Source organism: Camelus bactrianus, chromosome 1, assembly GCF_048773025.1.
Source record: "Camelus bactrianus isolate YW-2024 breed Bactrian camel chromosome 1, ASM4877302v1, whole genome shotgun sequence".
NCBI lineage: Eukaryota > Metazoa > Chordata > Mammalia > Artiodactyla > Camelidae > Camelus > Camelus bactrianus.
This window is the reverse complement of record NC_133539.1, coordinates 70,652,456-70,676,896: the sequence shown is the minus strand read 5'-3', so window position 1 is coordinate 70,676,896 and position 24,441 is coordinate 70,652,456. Positions and strand designations below refer to the sequence as shown.

General features: G+C 37.2%; 1 protein-coding gene across 4 annotated transcripts in view; it reads left to right on the top strand.

The window, feature by feature from the left end:
• VPS8 (VPS8 subunit of CORVET complex) overlaps positions 1 to 24,441 on the top strand; it is a 222,892-nt gene that overhangs the window by 126,022 nt on the left and 72,429 nt on the right. For all 4 annotated transcript variants that reach the window (XM_045519728.2, XM_010959180.3, XM_045519727.2 and 1 more), the window contains 3 exons: positions 3,310 to 3,399; positions 7,286 to 7,332; positions 21,187 to 21,334. In XM_045519728.2, the coding sequence (XP_045375684.1) occupies positions 3,310 to 3,399; positions 7,286 to 7,332; positions 21,187 to 21,334 (285 nt within the window). The remainder of the gene's footprint in view (positions 1 to 3,309; positions 3,400 to 7,285; positions 7,333 to 21,186; positions 21,335 to 24,441) is intronic.

Below are 24,441 nucleotides of genomic sequence, written 5' to 3'. Positions count from 1 at the left end.
TAATTCTATTTGGTTCTTTATAGGTTCTATTTCATTTTTGACATATTTTATATCTCTAAACACTATTTCTTGTAGTTCCTTCAGTACTTTGATCACTCCTTTTTTGAAATCTTGATCTAGTAGGCCATCAATGTCTATTTCCTTGATCATGCTTTCAGGGGATTTCTCTTGATCTTTTAATTGGGAGTGGTTCCTCTGCTGCTTCATATTGCTCATATCTCTCTGGCACTGTGGCTTAAGGAGTATCAGTTATCTAGTTCTCCTGGAGATGGGTGTGCTCTTAATGATTTTTTCGAGAGGTCTTTGTGTCTTCACCCTGTTTCGCGAACTCAGCTTGCTGTTTCCAGAGGCCTTCTGTTGGCGCCCTCGTCTGTGCTGCTCCCAGTGGCTGTTGGCTAGCAGATCGCACCCCCTCCCAACACTGGGTCAGGAGCTGAGCTCTTACCGAGTGGGCGGGCAGGTCACTCCCCCTCCCAATGCCGCAGTCAGATGCTGCCCTCGGGCAAGGCAGGTTGGCAGATAGCGCCCCCTCCCAGCACTGTGGTAAGGTGCTGCGTTCCTGCCAGGAAGTGGGGTGGCTGTCTGCCCTCTCCCTGGCGCCGGTCGCTCCGCTGCTCTGTGCAGCTGCCTGCTCTGCCTCAGGTCGGCACCCCAAAGGCAGGCTCGGGGGAAGACCGCAGAATGGTCCCGCTCCTGCTCCGTGCCAAATCTCAGCTCCTTGTTTGTCTTGGCGGCACAAGTTCTCTGAGGTGCCAGGGCAGAAAGATCCTATCTGCCTCGGGCTGTAAACAAGTCTCAGTCCTGCCTAGAAGGTTGCAGAGCCGCCAGGTGTGGATTCGGGTCTCAGCCCCACCCCGGCCTGGGTGCTGCGCACAGGAGGAAATGGTGGCTGTGGCTGCGCCCTGCCCCTCTTCTCTCTTCTTGTGAGAAGCGTCAATAATGGCAGCGCAGGTCTGAGGAGAGAAAAGGCTACGACACCCTTCCCCCCAGGGCACACTAGCTATATTGCTTTGCTTTTTTTGCAATTTATGGGGGACTGAGGTTGTTCTGCTCTGTATCCCCTCCCAGCCACGGCACTCAGCACCCTGCAGTCACCTGCGGCTGCCTCAGTGCAGCCGCCCCTGTGCTCCGCCCAGCTCGGGCAGCCTGTCCCGGCCCCCAGCTGCCGGCTCGCGTCTCGGGCTGGGTGTCATGGGGACCCTCCATGCCCATTTAACTCAGTTCTGTCGGTCAAGGAGTGCTCAGGGTGGATCTGAACCTCGGAGGCTCCCCCTTCATCCTGCTGGCCTCTCTGCTGGAGGGGGGAGACCCAGTGAACAAGTGCCAGTCCTTCTTTGCCGCTCCCTCCCCGCCGGATCGGTCCCGCACTGTTTTGCTTTTTCTTCTTTCTTTTTCCCTTTTCTCCTACCAGATTTTTGGCGTCTTTGTCTTTCGAAGAGGGAGATGTTCTGTCGGAGTTCGGCAGGTGCTCTGGTTGGCTGAGTAGATCCGTAGATGTGAGTTTTGGTGTATTTGTGGGAGAGGGTGAGCTACAAGCGTCCTACTCCGCCATCTTGCTTCTCTCTCCAAATATATTTTAGAATCAGCTTGTCAAGTTACACCCAAAATTTTTTTTAACCTTATGATTCTGATAGGGATTCTGATAGGGATTACATTGAATCTATCAATCAGTTTTAATTTAAATTGACATCTTTACATTGTGAGTCTTCTATTTAATGACCATTTGGTAGAGATTTTTCATCTCTAGACTGTTAGATTTACTATCACAACTTTATATTTTTAGCACAATAGTGCTATTGTTAATATTTAAAAAATTTTTATTTCTAATGTACAATATTTACTATATAATTTTTGTGGAAGTGTTCTATTTCTAGTATGCTAACAGTTTTCTCATGAATAAATTTTATCACCTTTTCTCCCTTATTGTATTTTTGTCATAAATTTTATTGATATTAAACAAGCCTTGAACTCTGTGGATACTGTAACTTGATGCTAATATATTACCTTTTTTATACATTGTTGGATTTTGTTTTTATTTAGGATGTTTGTGTCAGTGCTCACGATTAAGACTGATCTATAATTTTCCTTTTCTTTCTTACATTGTTCTGTTGGGTTTAGGTATCAAAATTTTGTTAGTCTCATACAATGAGTTGAAAAAGTTTCTTCTTTTCTATTCTCTATAAGAGATTTAATGTTGGAAATATTTCTTCCTTAAATGATTGCTAGAACTTACCAGTGAAGCTATTTGGGCCCAGAATGTTTATATGGGAAGATTCTTAACTATTCAGTTCCTCTAGTGGTTAAAAATTAATGGAGGTTTTCTATTTCTTACATCACTTTAGTAAATTATATTTTTCTAGGACTATAACTATTTCGTTTAAATTTTCAAATTCTCGACATAAATTAATTCACAACGGTTTCTTTTTAATGTCCGAAGATCAGTGGTAACATTTTCTTTTTCATTTGTGATATTACCTTCTCTGTTTTGAGATGTATTGTATAAAAGTGGTATAAACTACAGTTATTTGTGTCAGCTAATTATTATTCATCTACAAATACTATCACAAAATTACTAATATATCACAAAATTTGTAGCCACAATAACTTGTCTTATTTTTATTTGACAATATATGTTGATCTGTAGCTCACCTTTGCATTTTAGCAATGGAACATGCACTTGAAGAGGTAGAATAGGGTCACAGAAACCAAGAAAGAAGAGAGTTTCAAGAAGAAAGGCTAGCCAATAGTATTTAGGAAAGTTCAAGAAGAGGGCAGATTGGAAGTCTTAGATTTGACAGAAATAGGTCTTATGAAGAGTGGCCAACCTCTTAGATTTATGACCTTAAGTTCATTTCTTAAGACACTTCTGGTTTCAAAATCCACCAGGTATCAGAAGTAAAATTGCAGAATTCTTAGCCAGAGAAATCAGAACTATATTCTTTTTTTCATTTCTTCAAGTTGTTACTTTAAGCTCAAGGGTGAAATTCACTGGCAGAGAATTTGGGAAGATGTTGTTCCTTCTTTTCATCCTGTGGAGATCATAGCCTAAATCTAGAATTTTAGTGCTTTCATTTTCTAAGAATTCTGAATTACCTTTTGTATCAGAATCTGATTTTTCACTTGGTACTTTTAATCTTTTGCTTATTTGCAATATGCCTTTAATTAAAATTGAGGCCCTATATTGAGGTCTCCTGAAATGCAATGTAGAAGCTCATGAAAATTTTGAGGTAGATGATCATGCTTCACATCTGTGGAAATTCTATTTATATTTAACGTTAAAGATCGTTTCATCTTTTTCTTTCATTCCAGGAACTTGTGTCCCTGAAGCCTTGTAAAGCTGCAGAGCTGGTTGCTACTCACTTTTCTGAACAGATTGAAACAGTCATTAAAAAACTTCAGGTAAATTTTGCAGAACATATTGGAAAGAAACATCTAGTGGAGAGAGAATTATTGAATATCCGCTTAAGAACTTTAGATTGTAATAATTTTTTCAATTGATAGTTGCCTTTTAATAGCAGTTTCTATACATTGTGTGTGTGTGTGTGTGTGTGTGTGTGTATTTGGAAGCAGTTATGGATCTCTGAGTCTGGAAATGAGGGAATTCCTCTTTGTGCATAAGAAATATTAACAACACAGAAACATTTTTGAAACTATAACTTAGAAATCATAATCCACAGAGGATTCCCCCTCCCCCGCCCCACCTCCCCATATCCTTTGCTATAGTAGCTGCAAGTGTATTCTCTTTGGGTTTCATGTTATTTATTCAGACTTCTGCCATCCTCAAATTGGGTTAATGATGACTACTTAGAATTTTTCTTGTAAAGTCTTAACTAGAATGCAGCTATATTAACGTTGAATATTGAGATGCTCAGTTTGAAGCTCTATATGATGGACCTAGTATTCCACTTATCACTGCCATGGCAGTGCTAGTACAATGTTTTGCCCACTACCGTTATGGCCACAAGTGAGAGAGACAGGGACTAGGACAATGACGGGGGCGTGTAGCACAACCCAGGGTCCCCAAGTGGCAATAATAGTCGTTAGAGATAGGATGCAAGATGGAAACCAGAGCAGTGAGTGGGAGGCAGCTGGTATAAAAGACAAAGATACGGAGTTCATTCATTTACACACGACTGCTGCCCCACCATGTACCACAGTATGGTAGTCTCTGAGGGGCACAAATAAGAATACAGTGTTTTCTTTAATTTTTCTTATGGAACAGAGAAGCACCTATTTAACCACAGCACAGTGTTAAAAGCTCTATACCAAACATGTAAAAAAGTACTGTAGGAACAAGAGTTCTGTGTGAGAAAGTGAAGTCAGATAAGAGTTCCCAGATATGCATGAACTGGCTTAAATAATTGGTATCAGTTTTCTAGGCAGAGAATTGGGAAGGAGTTCTGGGTATGTAAAGACTTAAAGGCACGAAGCAACATGCATATTCAGAGAATGACGTGGTGGGGACAATAGTAGACAAAGCATTATTAGATTAAACTATAAAAGGTATGTCAGAGGGGAGGAGTTAAAGGTATAGAGACTGGAAAATAGAGTTTTGGGGCTTACACTGAACAATCTTATATGTAATGCTAAAAAATAATATACTGAATCTTATGTGTACTGGAGAATTACTAGTTTTTTAGGCAAAGGAACGATACCATTAGATTCATTTTATAGAAAATTAACTCTGTAGTGTAGAGAATGGACTGGCAAAGAGCAAATGGAGGAGAGACCAGTTAGAACACTTAAAAGACAAAAGGTCTTGGTAGAATATGGTAAGGACAGGATGAAGGCAGTGATAGTGGAGAGGACAGTTCCAAAATAGGTTTGTAAAGTAAAATGTACATGGCTTGGAAATTAGTTCAACATGATGAGTGAAGTTAAAAATGACTCCCAGATATAGGGTTGGTTGTCCAGCGTGATGAAGTCCATTAACTCAAGATAAATACTCATCCATTAATTCAGTAAGTATTTGTGTACCTGCTCTGGGCCAAAAGCACACAGATGAAGTGTTGAGGCTGCAAAAACATATACAGTTGACCCTTGAACAATGTGAGGGTTAGGGTTGCCGACCTGGGTGCAGTAAAAAAAATCCTCCTATAACTTTTGTCTTACCAAAAACTTAACTACTAATAGCCTACTGTTGACTGGAAGCCTTATCAGTGAATAGTCAATTAATACATGCTTTGTATGTTACATGTATTATATACTGTATTCTTACAATAAAGTGAGCCAGAGAAAAGAAAAACATATTAAGAAAATCATAAGGAAGAGAAAATACATTTATAGTACTGAACTGTGTTTATCAGTACCATAAGTTTCATCATCTGTTTACAAGATGAATCATTTGTCAGTCCCTATATCAATATTGCCTGATACAAAACACTGTAGATGTTATACATATTAGTAACACTAGACATCCAAGGTGAAAAGATAATGTGAAAAAGAAATTCATATTTATTTACAGGTATAACAATTCATGCATTGATAATGAAAAAGCAGCAGTATGATGGCTTTATGGTAGCCCAGGGCAATCGATACAGTAGCTTCATGGTAGCCTAGCTTACACACTAATGAATGAATTATTATAAAGTTTGTTATGGCACACAGTATTACAGTCTTATTCATAATACAGTATTGGAAACTTTGTTACATTTTTTAGAAAACCATCTGATAACACAGTTTCTCTAATTAAGAGAGAGAGAAAAAGGGGTATATATATATTTTTTTACTTTTAATTTTTTACTTTATTTATAGGCTATGGGGTTCACCTACAAGTTTTTTCAAATTGTTGCAAATCTTCCAAATTTTTTCCAGTATATTTAGTGAAAAACATTCACATGTAAGTCGACCCACTCAGTTCAAATCTGTGTTGTTTAAGGCTTAACTATAAATGTACCCCTGTGCTCATGGAAGAAGACAGATAAGCCAAAAGATAAGTGAAGAATAGTGTGACTTGAATGATGGTAGAGCACTCACTGCCCAGGATCCTGAGGAGTCCATTCTAGTGAGGTGGGGACAGGAGGACGTTTCTGCTAAAACTGCTCTCAACCCACAAAGCTTCCCCACTCCTTTAAAAATCAGCGGTTCTGATGAATCTTCTCAACTCTAGTGTTATTATTGTTTAAAATGTAAGGTTATCCATTGCACGATTTTCTTTTTCCTATAATCTTTAAAAATATTTAGAGACAGAGAGGTCATTTAAATGAATATAATGTCATTCATTAGACAGATATATAAAAGCTGGAAGTGTTGTGGATTTAAAACAGACAAAAATTTTTGGCTCTGTGACTGTGGACTCTTTGTAGAGTCTTATGCATTTCTTTTAAAGAAATTAAGTATTTATTGCAGAGCTTTATTGATTATATGAGAATCCCACACAAATTTTATAAAGTGCCTTTACTTTTGATGGCAAGAAATATGCCTCTGAACAATTGTTTTCAGAATTCTTCAAGTGAAAAATAAGCCAGAATATTACATTATAACCAGAAGGAAAGTTATGTAAAAATAGAACTTGATAGGCCAGGGAAAAGATAAATAATCAAAGACTGATAAATGTATTTAAAATGTTACATTCTAAATGTTAATCCTTTCCGGTTTTGAGGTCCCCTGTTTTTTATAGGTAAAGTTTGAATGTGTCAAAAAAATAAAGAAAAAAGGAAAATTAAACTATAATAATTTTTGCTTAGCTTTCCTATGAACTTAGAAATATTAATATTCGTGTAGTAAAGTGGAAGAAACAGATTTTATGGCATGTTAATTGCTGACCTGTTGCAGTTTGTTGTCTCTTCTGTAATTGATTATATTGGGGAGTTAATAAGCTTTTTAGGTGATGTTTGTTATTTGGGCCTTAACCTCCCACCCCAACTAGATTTACTATCTCATAGTAGGCCTTTGTCACAAGAAGGACTAGGTGAGGCACTGTAAACCCATTGGTGCAGCCAGAGCAGTTCAGAGCACCTGCCATTCCAAGGGTCCTCATGCTGGGAACCATTAAGGAATGTGTCTCAGTGGAGAGCTTTCTTCCACCCTGACCCCCGCAATAATAAGGTGTTTGTATTTCTTCTGCACTTAAAATTGAATATGTGACAGTGATTAGAATTACTGAGAGGAAATGACCTCCAAATGATTATTGAGAATTTCTTAGATCTGTACAGAGAGCATAATGGAAATAATCATACGCATGTGTGCTTTTAAAAGGGATATTCTAGAGTTGTTCTTTACCATAGCATAGTTTGAAGAATTTGTTTTAATATTTAATTGTATTTTTTATTGTTTTTCTATTCAGAACCAGGTTTTGCTTTTCAAATTTTTGAGGAGTCTTCTTGATCCAAGGTATGTTAATAAAATTGCTTTTTATGATACATAGATGAGATATCAAAGGAAATAAACTGAGGTTAAGAAACTGGCCCATGATATCCAAATAGTACAGTCAGCTCTTGATTTTTAATTTTAGCAGGAGTAACAGTTACTGAGATTATTCCAAATATGTGTTCAGAAAACTGATTTCATCTTGAGGGAGTACTTTTCATTTGAACATGAGCATACATGATGAGCTGTCAGTGGAAATAAAATAGTGGAGGCATGCCATGAGGACGTGTTTCAGGAAGAAATTTGGTGACCATCTGGCTTCCCCTGCCTGTGCTAGCTTCACTCCTTCTTATTCCTTATTCCATGCTGTAGATTGATAGCTTTACTTTTCAAAGCAAACACCTAGTTCACAGCCCACTTCTAAATTTACTACCTTTTAAACTCATTTGAAGTGTTTAGTTTTAAATAAATTTCCTGGAGGTGTGAGAAGGAAAGTTTAAATGTTTTTTTAAGTGCTACTGTGGTACTAATCCAAGGAGATGATGAAATTAGTAATGGATTTGTAAGTAGAGCAACCCAGTATGTGAGATCTTCACGTCTTCCTGTGATGAAGTAGAGTACACTAGGAGGTGACTATAGTATTTAATATCCTATGAGACAGTTTTTCTTGACCAGAATTGTGTATCAGAATCACCTAAGAAACTTTTAAAAATATGGTTGCCTGGGCCCAACCCCATGGAATCATTGTGGATGGAGATATTTTTTGATGTACACTGAGAGTTAAGCATCACGGGCTTAAGTGTAATATTCCAGGATGGCATAGCTTTCACATCAGATGTACAAGTTTTTAAGTTGTGTCATAATGTAACTAGCCATTGAAAACAGTCATAAACTTACTTTAGCAATTATAATACTATAAAAATATAAAGTTTAGGTTCTTCTAGTATCTTGTGTTGTTTTAAATACTGAAATACCAAGAATTTTGTGGATTGTAATAGTTTTTTGAAATTTCAGTCATTTAAACCTTAAGCAGACTATGCTTCATTTAAATTTAGAGTCATACAGATGTGTTTATGCTGATGTTGAGAAAAGCAGTCTGACTATATATATACTTTCCTGCACCCCAGTTCAACTCCTTTCCAAAGTATCTGTGTTTTAATTCCCTGTTCTCAGAATATTACTGAAGCTAGACATCTTTTTTTATTTCTATGAATCATTTGTACGTCCCTCAGATTCAGTTTGGGCCCTAGAATTAACTGATGGAGATATCTTGGAGTTGGGATTAGGGGTAGGAGGGAAGGAAGAGAGCGGGGAGGGGGTTAGTGGGGAGCTGGGGGAAGCGGTGAGAGAAGGGTTGGGGAGCTGGGGAGGATTGAGATGGGTAGAAGAGGAAGGAGGTGCCCAGTCCTTTTTCGGGAGCCTGTGCACTTTTCTTCCCATGGTAAAATTCCTTCTGTTCCTCTCTTGTTTCCTCCAGTGTCAGAACCATTCTCTTAGGGCCTAATTCCTTTTCCCCAGGATAATTTATTTTAACCAAGTTCTTTTTCCCTAAATATCCTACCTGGAGAGACTCAAGCTGGAAGGACAGCTTTGAACTTGACCTTTTCTCACATGTAGCAAAGTATAGAAGACAATGGTGACCAAATCTTCATTATATTAATTTTAAAAACAAGCATTATATAAATATCAATATTATCATTCGCTCTTATATTACAGTCACTACCTTAAACTTCACAGTGATAAAAGTGGCAAATCACAAGAGTATCAGAGGTCTTCCATGCAGAGTCCTGCTCTGTTATTCCCTGTACCTAGATTGGAAAGGTGGTATCAGTAAGATCCTTTAAGAGTACAGTGAAAGTTGTTTTATTCCCTAGCAAACCACAAATAATTTTACATTTACTCGGTATATTTTATCTCCCCAAGTTAACCACAACCCAGGATAATTAACTCTAAGTTAACTTGTCTTACGTTATTCCTACCTGTCATATCAGTTCAGCTGCAGGGCCCTCTTAGCTTCTTCAGAAAGAAGTAGTACATCTGCAGTCCTTCCTTTTCCCTCTTCCAAAAAGCAACATGACCTAGAATGTTTTCACTTTTGACAATAGCCAAATCGCTGGCTTTACTTTAGCCTAGAGAAATTAAGAGCTGACAGAGATTCTCCCTTTGACCAAACTTTAGTCAGACTCCTCTGAGCCCACTAGGTGTGACCTTGGGCATTTATTCCCAGTTTTATAGTTTAGTTTTAGCAAGAATCCTACTAAGTCAGTTTAGTTAGAATCCTCATACTCATGGCTGATCACCCTTGGTTTCTGTCCAAGTTTATCATCCCTCACCAGCCCGCAGGTGATATCTGATCACCCTGGCCTGCCTTTAGCAGGAACTCTGTTAGGTCAGTTTAGCAAAGAATTAACCTACCCTCTTAGTAACTGTCCATTCACAGACTGCCCCCCACCTCCATGGCTGTAAATCTCTACTTTTCCTCATATTCAGAGTTGAGCCCAATCTCTCCCCCTTACTGCAGCACCCCGTTGTAGTATTCCCTGTGCCTATCATGACAGTCCGAATAAAGTCTGCATTACTGATTAAACAAGTATCACAGATCATGTTTTCTTTAACAGAACCTTGAATTAACAAGATGGTAACTTTAGTTCCACTATTAGAAAGAAGTTACCATCACCTCCAAGATGTCAAAGACCTCGTGCTCTGCTCTGAGAGTCCTAATCCAGAATCCATCATACTTTGTCCTCTTCCTTTATGTCTTATATAGGCCACAGGCATCATTTTGATTATGCTGTAAATTTATTTTTCAATTTGATGTTTGACATTTCAATGCAATCATTTTTGTATAAACAGTATTTCAATGATAGTATCTCAGACTAATCCATAAAAGCTGTTTAACCTGCAGTGTAAACGTAATACTAGTAAGGGGAGGGGAAAAATTTTTCTTTCTACCCTTCTAGGTTCTAGATAGAGTAAGAAGAAAGCAGCATACAAATTTTTTAGTATTAAGTTTTACTTGACACGGGAGCCTTCATAAAGGAATGAAGAACCAAAGAAGCAGTTAGACCTGATTGTTTTATGCTAGGTTTGATGAAGAGTAGAAAGTCATGGGCAGATATGGTAGGACTGAAGGATATGAGCTAAGGAAAATAAACTGGGGAAACTTAACAAGAACTGTTTGTTTGGATTCCTCTCACTGTCCCTCCATCTTCAGAGATGAGGAAAGCCTCCAGGAATAGACAGAGCACCTCTCATAAGGTGGTCTTGTGATCTGCTTCATAGAAAAAGAGAGAGGTCAGAGTCTTTCTTGCATCCACTATTTCTCAAATTCCTTTAGCTTAAGATACTCAGTATGCCAAGGTACCAAATTTTGGAGTAGCATGTCACTAATAATACATTGAATTCTGGATTAAGGGAGAGGAACAAGGTTAAGAAGGTTGAATGCAGAGGGAGTTAGGAGTTGCTTCCCGAACCTGCCTTAGACAAAGTTTTGAATTATAGAAAGTTTGTCTTTGGTGCCCTTTGAACTCTGCCACCTCCCACTCTGTCCCCTTCTTTCAAGGGGTACAGGATGCACACAGTCTTCGAGCTCTCCACTTTATAAGTGCACTCAGATGTATGGTATTGTTCCTAGGTAGATTTTTAAAATCCAAAATTACCTTCTTCCATGCTGCAGTCAAAACTCTTTCTAGTTGCTTGTCAATTTCTGTCATGTGACACTTTTACAAGTGGGAATATTCAGGTAATATATGAGTACAATGAAAAAACCCTTTTCCAATACCAATTGGGTAAGGAGAAAGCAGGGAGTGTGGACTACTTTGCATTAGTCTCTAAATGATTTCCCATCACACTTCTTGAGTGTTCTTGTTGGCTAATCTGAAGAAAAGGATTAGAGTCTTTTCAGGTACTGGGAAAACTGAAGTGGGAAACAAGGGGAATATAGAAAAAGATGTTAAGGGGTAAAAGATTTTCAAGAATGGGTAGACTGTCCTGCCTGGCAGTTTTCCCTGGCAGACCACTTCAGAATATTTTTGCCTTTGATTCTTCCTTTTCTGTTCTTCTTAAGCAGTAGAATTTTTTTTTAACATCCGGGTTTTGCCTCCCATGAAGCTTCTATAGCTATATTCTGGAAGTAGAGAAAATTAAAGAAAACAGTTATTTTGGGGTGGTGACTATTTATATGTGTCATATCAAAATACTACTTTTTCCCTCTTCCTTTAAAATCTGAGTTAGTAGGATTCTTATTACTGTGTATATATAGTTTATGAATATTTGATTTAACATTTACTTGTATTTATTGAGTTGTTAGCTTTTTATTTTGTCTACAGCATTTTTAAGGGAACAAATAATCGAGTTGAATTCTTATGTACGTATCTCTATTTTCTTTACCCATTTCTTTATCTTTGCTATCTAAATAATGTCTTCAGTAAAATTAATTGACCTACAAAGATATTGGTGGCATCTGTCTGTAGAAAGATTAGATAGTTTTAAAGGGAGGGAGGTTAATCTCCTAGAAGCAAATTATTTGCCTGAATTGAGGCCAGCAGCTTGGGAGAGAAAGGATTTGCATCCTCTTCCAATTCCCTCTTTGGGACAGCTGCTTCCTAAAGCCCTGCCCCGCCCCCACCCCCGTGTGCATTCCTGCCAGCCAAGAATTCTCACAGGAGTTCTCCTGCTGCATTTACATCCAGATGCAGGTCCTTTGTGCAGCAGGAATGCTAGGAGAATAATACAAAAGGACACTGATGGTTTTTGTGGGGCCATGAGCTTCGTAAGGAATAAAGAGAATGTGCAAGTAAATTTATATTCACAATATTTTCCTCAGTACGATTTTTTTGGTAATGTCGATTTAGCCTTTGTTAACAATGTCCTGGAGGTCCCTGAAATATACGGTACGATTTTCTTGTAGAAAAAGAAAACACATAAAATGTCGCATTGTATTTCTGAGTCTTTAATCAAAATAAAGTAAAAATTGAACATTGCTACGGAAATGAGTGTTTTTGCCAAGGAGCAAAACATAGACTATGGAAATGGTTATATATTGGATTTAAGTTGAATCTATCAGTGTTTCTGTGGATAGTTTTGAAGGGACATTTTAAGATATTGACACAGTGTTGAAATAGCATATTTCAAAGTTAAAAAATAGAACATTTTATATGCTCATGAACTTTGACACATAAAAATACATTCCTGCTTCTGTGAGTGCCTGTCAGCTTGGCCCGGCTCACCATCAGATACCATATCTTTGGTTGGTATTTTTGCCAATAGCTCAAATTCAGCCTTCTAAATCCTAACACATCATCATTGCCTAATTTCCTTTCAGATAGATAGACAGACAGAAACTTACTTGCATTTATTTCTTTGTTCCTTAATTCAGTAGTTCTTTATAATGAGATGGCGATCTGCTAAGTAACGTGCAAGACATTGAAATGGCTTAAAATTATGCTCACTTTTTTTCAGTCTAAACCTGTTCCTTCTCCTTTATTTTCTCTCTTAGCAAATGGCATTACCCACCCATTTATTTCATTTAACAGTTTACTGAGTAACTACAGCATACTGAGCACTGTGACAGGCATGGGAGATGAAATGGTGAATAAGATAAGACCCTGCCTTCAGAGGCATTTGTAGTATAAGTGTCTTTAGTGAAATCGAGTGTGATGATGAATTTTTAACTTTCCTTTACCCATTTCACTGCACCTGCTCAGCTGCACTATGCAGAACCAGTCATCATAATCTACCTCTTGGATCTCTCTTACAGGTGCGTCCTTCTCTTGTCCACCCCCACTGCCCTGGTCGGGCACTCAGCATCTCTCTCCTGGTCTCTCTTGCTAGTTTCCTAACCAGCCTTCCTAATTCTTCCCTTCCATTTTCAAAAAGGCAAATAATGATAATGTTCCCCTTCCTTTTCTCAGTTCTTTCAGTCCCATTATCCAGAGTAAAATCCAAACTCCTCATGATGTACAAGGCCCTTCTTGATCTGATTCAAGCATATCTATCCATCTTCATTTTCTTCCATTCTGCATTTCTCTTTTCCCCTTCATTCCTCAGTAGTACTGAACTGTTTGTTCATGGGGTACACTACACATGGTCATTCTGCCCGCCCTTGGAGTATGTGTTTCTCCTTCTTAGTCTACCTTGTTTTCCTGAGATCAGTTTTAGCTGTATGTATTAAGAGCTCTGAGGTTGTGCATGTGCTTTGATCCAGTGACTCCATTTTGGGAAATATATTTTAAGGAACTACTATGAAAGAAAAAAGTAGTTAATATTGAAATATCCATATTAGCATTTACATAGAGAAAAAGCTGCTTAAGAAAGTGGATGGGGAAGATGACTATATAAATGCTAAGGTATATGAGCATAATTGAATACCAAATCGGCAAAAATGTGAATGTAAAAATAATGCTAAGCTGGAAAAATACAGAATGTCACATGGTATGCACACATACTATCTATGTGTATGATTGAATGATAATCAGATGATGTGGTGAGATGTAGATAGATTTAATGTTCACCATATTCATTGCCGCCATAGATTTGCTTAAGTTAATTAAAAAAATGAGGGCAATTATTAGTAGTTTGGAAGGGTCTGCTCCTTGCTTTTAAAACTTCTGAAACAATGAAAACTGGCATGTGAGTGCTACATACTAAAGTTTCAAAAATTTTGTTTCATTTATATTTAAAGAAATCTTCCCAGATACCCATGTTTTTTATTTACAATGAAAAAGAGACATATTAAGGTACTTGGTAGCTTTTACAAAATCCTACCCTTTCGTCTGTTCTATTTACGTTACTGTTTTTAATTCATTGCCCTTGGTTTTTGTTTTTGTTTGTTTTCTACTTTTTTCTGCATTCTCTGATTTTAATTGAGCATTTTATATATTTTCTCTTAGTATATCAATTATACTTTTTTTTTCCTTTTTCTACTGATTGCTTCTCAATTTGCAGTGCACATTTATAACTAATTCGAGTCCAATTACAAATAACACTAGTACTTCATGGTTAGTACAAGTACCTTAAAACAGAGGATTTCTGATTCCTCCCTCTTGACCCTTATAATATTGCTGTCATTCATTTCACTTACTCATAAGCTATAATCACTGAATACTTCATTATTCTTTTGAACAAATTGTGTTAGATCAGTGAAGAATCATAAAAATAAATGATTTTATTTTCCCTTCATTTATTGCTTTTCTAATGCTCTTCCTTTTATGTGGATCCAAATTTCTGACCTGTATAATTTTCCTTCTTTTCAAAGATTTTCTAACATTTCTTGAAAGGTAAGACAACTGACAACATATTGTCTTAATTTTTGTTTGTCTGAGGAGGTACTTCTTCACTTTTGAGAGATAATTTTGCTGGATACTGAAGTCTAGTTTGATAGTTTTTTCTTTCCACATTTTAAATATTTCACTCCACTCTCTTCTCGCATTCACGGAGAGAAGTCTAATGCTATTCTTATCCTCGTTCCTCTTTAGGTAAGTGTTTTTTCCTCTCCTTCTGGCTTTTCAAGACTTTGTCTTTGATTTTCTGCAGTTTGAACATGCCTAAGTGTAGATTTTTTTGCTGTTTTTCCTGCATGATATTGTCTGATCTTCCTGGATCTGTGGTTTGGTATTGGCTCATTAATTTGAGGAAATTCTCAGGATATTTCTTCTGTTCCCTTTTCTCTTTCTTCTCCTTATGGTATTACCACTAGGTGTATGTTATGCTGTGTGTATTTGTCCCACAGTTATTGGGTATTCTGTTCTGTTTTGTTCCCCCCCCCAAGTCTTTTTTCTCTTTGTATTTCAGTTTTGAAAGTTTCTACTGATGTATCTTGAAGCTCAGTGATTCCTTCCTCAACTGTGTCCAGACTATTGATGAGCCCATCAAAGACTTTCTTCTTTCCTTTTAGTGTGTTGATTTCTAGCATTTCCTTTTGATTCTTTGAGTCTCCATTTCTCTGCTTACTTTACTCATCTGTTCTTACATGTTGTCACTTTGCCTTTAGAGCACTTAGCATATTAATCATAGTTGTTTTAAATTTCTGTTTGGTAATTCCAACATCTCTGCCATATTTAAGCCCAGTTCTGATGCTTGCTAGTCTCTTCAAACTGTATTTTCTTATATTTTAGTGTGTCTTGTAATTTCTTTATTGACGGCTAGACATGATGTAGAATGTAAAAGGAACTGAGGTAAATAGGCCTTTGGTGTGATATTTTATGTTTATCTGTCAAGGAGTTAGTCTGTTTACTGTTTGCTATAGCTGTAGGAGTTTGAGGCTGAAATTTCCTCATGTGTCATTTTTGTTGCCCTGATTGTCTTTGAGTTTCCGTAAAGACTTCTAAAGTAAGGCCTGAGATATGTAGTTCTTCATTGCATTCTGTTGTTACAAAGGAGCACTGCTGATGTGGTAGTGAGGTGTGGTGGTGGTGGGGAAGCATTCTGTAGCCCTTTGATTAGCTTTTGGTCCTTTAGTGAGCCTGTGCCCCTGAGATGTGACCTTCCCAAGTACTTCCCTGCCCTTGTTTAAGTGAGACAGGAAGGCTGGAGGGGGCTAGAACTGGGCATTGCCCTTCCTACACACGGACTGGTGGAGTGGCTAGAGTTAAGTATTTCCCTTCCCCCATGTGGGAGGCTGGCGCAGGCTGGAATCGGGTATTTCTCAGCTTGTCTAGGCTCTAGTAAAGCTGCACTTGGTTTGGCTCTGGTGAAATAGTTTCCATTGAGGACAGATGTACTGGATTGGTAGTGCTGCCTTAGCAAAGCACCACAAGCTGTGTGACTTAAACAACAGAAATTTATTGTCTCAGTTTTGGAGGCCAGAAGTCCGAGATCAAGTGTTGGCAGGTTTGGCTCCTTCTGAGAACTGTGAGAAAGAATCTGTTCCAGTCCTGTCCTCTAGCTTCTGGTCGTTTGCTGGCAATCTTTGTCACTCGTTAGGCTGTAGAAGCATCACGCAGTTTTCAGCCTTCATCTTCACCTGACAATCTCCCTGTATGTATGTTTGTGTCCAAATTTCCCCTTCTTTTAAGGACACTGGTCATATTGGATTGGAGTCCCTCGTCCTAACTTAATTACATTTTCAGAGACCCTATTTCCAAATAAGGTCACCTTGTGAGGTACCGGCAGTTTGGACTTCAACACATGAATTTGGGGGCGCATATTTCAGTCCCTACATCAGGCCTCATTAAGAACAGAATGCTCTGGGTGTATTTCACAGTGGCCACTTTTCCTCTCCCCACTGCTGAAAGGTGTTGGGGTTTTTCTCCGATCTTCACAGTGAGAACCTGGTAGGCCTCCTGGAGATAAAACTCATGAAATTGTGGAAACTCCCCACCAAGACATGGCCCCTCTGGAGTTTTTTTCTCTCAAGTTCATCGACACTGATCGTCCAGCATTTTGTCAATTACAGTTTAAGTTTTCTGACCCCACTACTGGCTCCAGTAGCAGTGGTTCTGCTCCTGGGCTTCTGCTCCAGTTAACTCTGATCCTTTGTATCTGCCTGACCATCTCTCTCTAATCTGAGGGGTGGCAGTTTGCTTTGTGACCTCAATTCTCAGATGGAGCCAAGAAGAGCTGTCGGTTTTTAGTTTGTTCAGCTTTTTTCCTGTGAGGATGGAAGTGATAACTTTCAAGCTCTTAACATGCTAGGCCAGAAACCAAAAGTCTTTGCTGTCTTTATATTCAGAATTATATGTGGATTTCATAATAGATTTATAGTAGTCTGACCCAGCATCAGTTCAAAAACTATTTCTGATTAAAGAATGTCTCTGTGGTGGAGTCACAGAACTGCCTCTCTTCTGTCCCTTCCAATTCCATCTATCATTTGGGGGAAAGAATGGTGTGAGGTTTCTCACCCAAGCCTGGAAGCACACCAGCTGAGGTATTACGCTGAGGTACCTGCATCTTTCCAGTCTCTCGTCTGCTTGGGCCACAGCAAGGCAATCCCCGCTAGTAGGATCAGTAGTACATTTTACAGACAAGGAGAGATGAAGGCATTAGGAAGAAAATATACTTTCAGATAACTGCAGAATTCTTCTTACTGTTATTCATAGTGATAGGAAGATTGTTTTAGCTACCCTATGAGTTTTTATTTGAAGTCTATACAGCTTGAGAATGATCCAGATACTGTTTATACTTGATCAGGTTATAGAGTAAAATTACTTTTTCTATCCCTAAAATCATTAGGCTTTTATTTCTATTAGCTTGTAAGGTCTGTTCTTCCTGCCTATTTGGGAGAACTCTCAGAACAATACACACTTTTTCCCCATGAATATCAGAGAGATAACAAAAATTCTATTAAGGTTTGAAGGAGGGCATTTTGACACTTACTAGTCAAAGTAGGGAAGTGGAAGGTGACCAAATCCCCTGAAAATCTGCCTTAGCTCTGCTGTTACATTGATTTCACGTCAGAATCTTTGCTGTTAGGTAGAATGGAGCGCTTGTCTACTTTGGTCTGTGTCTCATAAAAGTGTGTTTGGGATTGTGGCTGTTCCTGTATGAGCAGTATTGGCAGCTGTGCGCAGCATACAGGGTCAGCATGGAGATTGAAGGGACCAAAGCTACTGGATTCCTTCTTGCCAGAAGGCACGTTTCTGTCTGACCAGTTAGTTGCCTGACCAGTTTGTGGAACATTATTATTTATTATGTTATAAATTCCTACAAATTGTAGACATTGTCTTTGCTACCTGTACTTAAGACATTTAAAGTATTTTTCAGGCAGATTGGCATACTTACTTAGGTTTTTGTTCAGTTGGCATAGATCATTGTGGCATTTTTAACCTGGGATATATGTGGAAAGCTGAAACTTTAGCTTCATGGTCTTGTGGAGCAACTTGATTTGAAGAAAAAATATATGAAAAATAGTTTTATTTACTCTTATCGGTTGCAATTATTTGAATTCTCAATCTAAAAGTTACCGAGTAGTCATCATATGCCGCCACCTCCAAGGACTGGATATATGGGAATGAGCAGAAAGTTCCCAGTCAGGATTGAGGCTAAGCTGAGGTGGCCCTAAGTTATCAAAACAAGACACTGAGGGAGGTTGTGAAGTCTTCTCTCAGAGATCTAGAAAAGCAGTCTACACTGGCCTATTTTTGTGGAGTTTTTAGAGTTAGGGGGAAGGACTAAACCGAACATTTTCATTCCTGCACAGTATTCATTTTCTTTGTCAAATATTTTGAAATCAGAATTTGAATTTTAGAATCATTTTAATGTAGGTTTTTCAAACCGGTTTATTCTTCCTCAGAAATAGCCTGCTGTACAAGATTATGATTTAAAATGATTTTCACCAAGTAAGAGTGAATATTTTCTCCATCCTGAATTTTGGGGTGTGGTTGAGGTGTATGTATGTGCTTCACAAGGCATGCATATACTTTATTTTAAAGCTGACAAAAGAAAGCTTGTGTGTCTTGTTAAATTCTCCCTTTATACATATATAAATGTTATATCTTATAAGTCAAAACTATTATTAAAATAGAAATTCCCAAAAAAGTAGATAAAGTTTAGGTCTAAAATACATAATTTTGACAACCATTAAAGTTAGCAGTGGGTATTTGGCAAAGCAGGGAGCTGACAGAAGACTTAACTGAATTATCTTTGAGAAATGGATGTAACAAATGACATTTATGTGCAAGACTGATAAGTGACAGTCAGAAATGGGTGTGAATTCACTAATGCAACAGTTTACTTACTAAAGTTTTGATTATGTTGATGTTGTCTGATCATTTCCCAGCAGACACATTACTTCCCTCACAAATGAATGCATCAGAATCTATTTGTTTAGGTGATTTGCTTGGTTTGATGTAAATTTACATCTTCAGCACTTATAAAGGGTTTTGTCAATAAATGTTCTGGAAGGAATTAAATACGGTGATTTATTGGCAGATACTTTTGTCTGATCTTAATTTGCTCCATAGTCTTGCATTTATAAGACATGTTAACGGAAGTCTGACATAGATAAAATATTGGCACCACCTACAGCATAGCATAAACATCTGGAAAGCACACTGATTCACCTTAATGTCGAAAAACATTGGTTAGCACTCCCTTCCTCTTTTATCTGATAGTATTCTATTGAGACAGCCTTGGTCCTACACAGAGAGTTAGCATTTCCCTGGGTTTATTAAGTGCGTCTCCTGTTTTCTCCGTGTATGTGGAACTTCCTGACAGGACTTATTTCTATTTACATCTGACTTTGTAGCCCTGATCCTTGTAATTTGAAAATGAATGTGTGTGTACACACATTTCTACATTTGGGTTCCTCTGTTTGAAGGCAGTCCAGTCAGTTCAGTTCAAATCAGTGTGCATTTACTGAGCTCTTGTTTATTATGTGTCAGCCCTGTACTGATGCTGAAAACAATGATGAATGCAACACAGTCTTCGCTCTCAGAGTTTATTGTGTAGTTGGGACAGACATTTAAACAGATAGTTTTCAAGTTATGTGGTAAGAACTAATGTGGTGGTCTACATAGGGAATAGCCAGTCACTTAACAAAATCCTGCCTTAAAGGCAGTTGTGAAATGCAAAAAAAAAAAAAAAAAAAAAAAAGGCAAGAAAAGAAAAAGAAAATATCTTTGGGATCTACAGCCAATCTGAGAAGATACTGGATAGATTGAATTAGCCTATCAGCAAGTATTGGAAGCCCCAAGCAGCAGAACTTAGTGAGATAATCACCCAACCTCTGGTCAGGTCTGTGTCATAAAGCTCTTAATTTGGGAAAAATTTCCTTTGTCTATATATAATTCCTCCTTCTATAACTGAAGCCTCTTACTAGTAAAAATAGGAATGTTATTTACTGTCATTATAATCCCCAGCTCGTTCCCACTGGAGTCCAGAGATTCCCACCCGTGGCTCTTGGTGAGCTGCACCTGGGTTACAGATGTGGTTGGATCCTCAGCTCTTAGGGGTGGCTTTTAGGGCACTCCGAGTCCCTTGTAATCAATCTTATTTCACTCTGATGGGCCAGGCAAATATTTTCATTTTCTCTGCTCCGTAACGTGAGAAAAACTGTTGCTTTAGACCATTAACTTTTCTTCAGAAGGTTAGTTTCCCAAGCAATCATTTTTGTATCTTATTAACCATATTCCAGTTCTGTATATGAGGAGCTTTAGTTGAGGAATTCTGAAGAGAAGATAGGACTCCCAGAAGGAACTGACTTCTTTTGAAGATAAAGAGAAAGTGATTCTTGGATCCCCAATACACAGCAGTTGATTTTCTGAATAGTTCCTTTTGGCCACTGGTGGTTGAATGTCCACCACGATAAAGCTAGTACTCTACTGACGCAGCTTTTGTGTCCGCATTGTGAATAGTGGGCTTTGTGAAGAGCTGGCTTACAAGATGAATGGACCATAAATATTGTATATCCTCCTATTTATCCACTTACTTGTTTTAACAACAACTAAATAATTAGCCCTTGCTACATGCAAGACACTGTTGTAGGCTTTGAGAATTTACTGGTGAGAATGTACCTTGTACCTACCCTCACAGAATTCTCTAGTCTTTTAGAGAAGATGTGTAACGAAAGAAGTAATTAAAACACAATGTGATTGGTGCTATAAGGGAAGTATAGTAGGGACAGTTGTTGAGACTGGAAGATGGTTTATTATATATAGTTACTCATGGATAATGTTGTTTAAACTGAACTAAGTCATCTTTGTTTCTTTTCGAGCAACAGAACATCTTTGAGTGTGATTCAGAGGAGCCTCCACTGAATATTATTTCCTTAATTATTCAATGTAAACTTAGAAATATTGTGATTTAGAATGTCTCTGATGTAATTCACAATTTTATCTGACCAAAAAGTGGTCTTGGTTTTAAGGTAACATACTTTTTGCCTGTATCCTTAATTATAGATGTGATTAAATAATGCCATTCTCTTGCCTTTTTTGTTTTCAGAGAAGGTATTCACATAAATCAAGAATCGCTGCAGATCTCTCCCTGTATCACAGAGCAGTTCATTGAGCTGTTGTGTCAGTTCAGCCCAAACCAGGTTATAGACACGCTGCAAGTCCTTGAGTGCTACCGCCTGGAAGAAACCGTCCAGGTAAGACCCCTGATGTGGAGGAGGCAAGAGTGAAATTTTCTTCATCATTCATCGTTGTATAAATGACCAAAGGGAGACTCATATTAAATTACCTGCCTAAATTTATACCTAGTAAGTGCTAGCACCTGAGATTAAACCCAGATAGTCTGACTCCATAGTGCATGCTCTCCATTGCTGTGATAAATTGCTTCTCCATTTATTCCAGTAAAATCAGAAACATGTCCATCATTGTTATTAATCAAGTTTCACAGATATTCTAGCCAACATGATTAACATAGAGAGAGGAATACCATAAAAATATTAAAAAAAAAAAAAAAAAGCTCTTATTTGCAGGCACTGATGATTAGATAGTCCTATTGCGCCGTTAAGACTTACCAGGCTAGATGGCAATTCAGTAGCCTTAGCACAGGCATTGCCTTGATCCTCTTTTCCTTGTTTCCTCCTGTTTCCAAATGAAAATGAATGTGTGTGTACACACACACGTACTTATGTGTATATGCATATACACATAAACTCTAATCTAAGAGGCTAGTACGTTCCCTGTTTAAAATTTGTTTTTGAGTTACCATCAAGTCTCCTTTCCTTTGTTATCAATACTCATGAAACGGTAACCTGTGTTTTCCACATCCACCTCCTGAACTGCCCACACACCCAAAAAATTTTAAATTATGAAATGTTTCAAATATATAAAAATGTACAGAATATCAGATACGTGTGTATCCACCAACCCAATTTTATAGATGTTAACATTTTGCTATACTGGCTTCTATCTTTGTTGTTTTGTTGTTTGTTTTAGAAATAAAGCACCCTTTATCAGTCATGTCTCCCCTGAGCTTACCACCAACCTGAAAATGGGCAGTTTATCCTTCCCATCCATGTTTTTTATTTTTCCTATGTATGTATTTACCTATAGAACACAAGATACAGTTTTATATATTTTTAAAATTTGTGTTAATGGTATCATACCATATATATCCTAATGCAAATTATTTTTTATTACTTTTTTATCTGTCAATTTTTTATGTGTAGATCTAGTTCATTCATTTTAATCTTCATACAGTAGTCTATTGACTGACCATGCCACAGTTTATATATGTTCTTATTCATAGACTTTCACATTGTTTTCAATCTTTTTGCCATTATAAACAACGCTGTATTGGACATCTTTGTACATATCTTCCATGTACTCATGTGAGATTTCTCTGAGTAATATACCTTAATATACCTGGAAGTGGAATTCTCTAGACAATAAAGTAGCTTAATTCCACTGATTTTTGCCAAATTGATTTCTTATTTGTTACCATTCTCATCATCAAGTGTTTTTAGTTTGCTGTTTTTCCACATTGTTGCTGATTCCTAATATTTTTAGACTTAATTCTTTTTTCTTATTTGATAGAGTATGACCCATAGCCCTTGTTGTTTTAGACTTCTTAATTTTTGCCAGTGTGATGGTTACTCACAACACTGCATATCTTTCCATATGTTTAATGACACTTTGGATTTTCTTTTCCCTGAACTATCTATTCATATTCTTTGCCCATTTTCCTATTGAGGGTTTGCCCTTTGTACTGATTTCTAGAAGTTCTTGCTAATTTCTGGATTTCTAATGCTATATGATTTTATATGCCAGAGGTGCCTTCTTCCAGGCTGTTATGGCATGTTTTTAAATTGGTTTTCAGTGACTTCTATTTTAATTTATCATTCTTTTCCTTTAAAGTTAAAATTTTATGTGTGTGACTTTTATTTCCTTTCCTGCTTTAATAGCATAAAGGATATCCTCTTGTATGAGTTTTATAGTTCGGCTTTTTACATTTAGGCTTTTAATCTATCTGGAATTTATTTTTGTAAACAGATCAGGAGAGAGATTTATGTATTTTTTTTCCATGTGGATGACTAATGGTCCACATGTCATTTTATTGTCCTTTCTTTACTTATTTTAGTGCCTTACTGCCATACACCAACTCCCAAATATACATAGATGTTTTTGTGGATTCTGTTCTGTTCCTTTGGTCATTTGTCTTTCTTTATGCCGGTACCACATATTTTAATGAATATAGCTTTAAAATAAGGTTTATTAGTTGAAAGAAGATTCTTCCCTCGTCATTCTTTTTCTTTAAAACTCTTTGGCTACTCCTGGCTTCTTACTATTTCATATCAATTTAGAAATCACATTGTCACATTACTTTAAAAATAATACACTTTGGGGATTTTGATGAAAAAATACATTGAATTTTTAGATTAATTCAGGGAGGGTTGACATTTTATGGTACTGTTTTCACATTCAGGAACATGATTGCCTTTTGAAAATGCCTTTTATGCTCTTTGGTGAGGCTTTATTACTTTATGTAATTTACATAAGTCTCTTGCATATTTTCTTATGTTTGTTCCCAGATACTTAAACTTCTTGTTAACATTGTGAAAGGAAATTTTTTGAAATAACTTTTTTTATTAATTACTGTTGGTATATATTATTAATTTTTGTATGTTGTTTTATATCTTGCAACCAGGCTGAATCCGTTTATCATTCAAATAGTTTCTAGATTTTTAATGACCGTATTTCCTGAGAACCATGGTAGTTTTTTTTCTTTCCAATCTTATGCTTTTTTTCATTCCCTTATCAGATGTCTAGGAGCTCTGGGGTATTATTGAATAGAGGCAATGATAGTGTGCATTCTCATTCCTGATGTAAAAGGGAAAGTGTCTAACATTTTATATTAAATATGGTTTTTATTATAGGATTTTGATAGATAATTTTTATTAAATTAAAAAAGTTCCATTCTTTTTTTTTTGAGACCCCACAAGCTAATGTGTAGTGTTTTCATTGTCATTTTGTTCTAAATATTCTGTGTATAGTTATACTTGTCAATTTCTGGTATGTATTGTTACTATTTATATATTCATTTTACCTTTTGTGCAATGGATACACCTAATTCAGGTGCATAACAACTTTTTAAATAAATAGTGAAAAACAAAAAAGAATGACCTTGGTTCAGTTAGAGACCCAAATGGGCCACTCCAAGACTAGAAAGTCAAATGTTTGCATATTATACTGTAAAGAAGCATACTACTAGGGTTTGAATTCATTATTTATTATCAAAGTTTTTTTT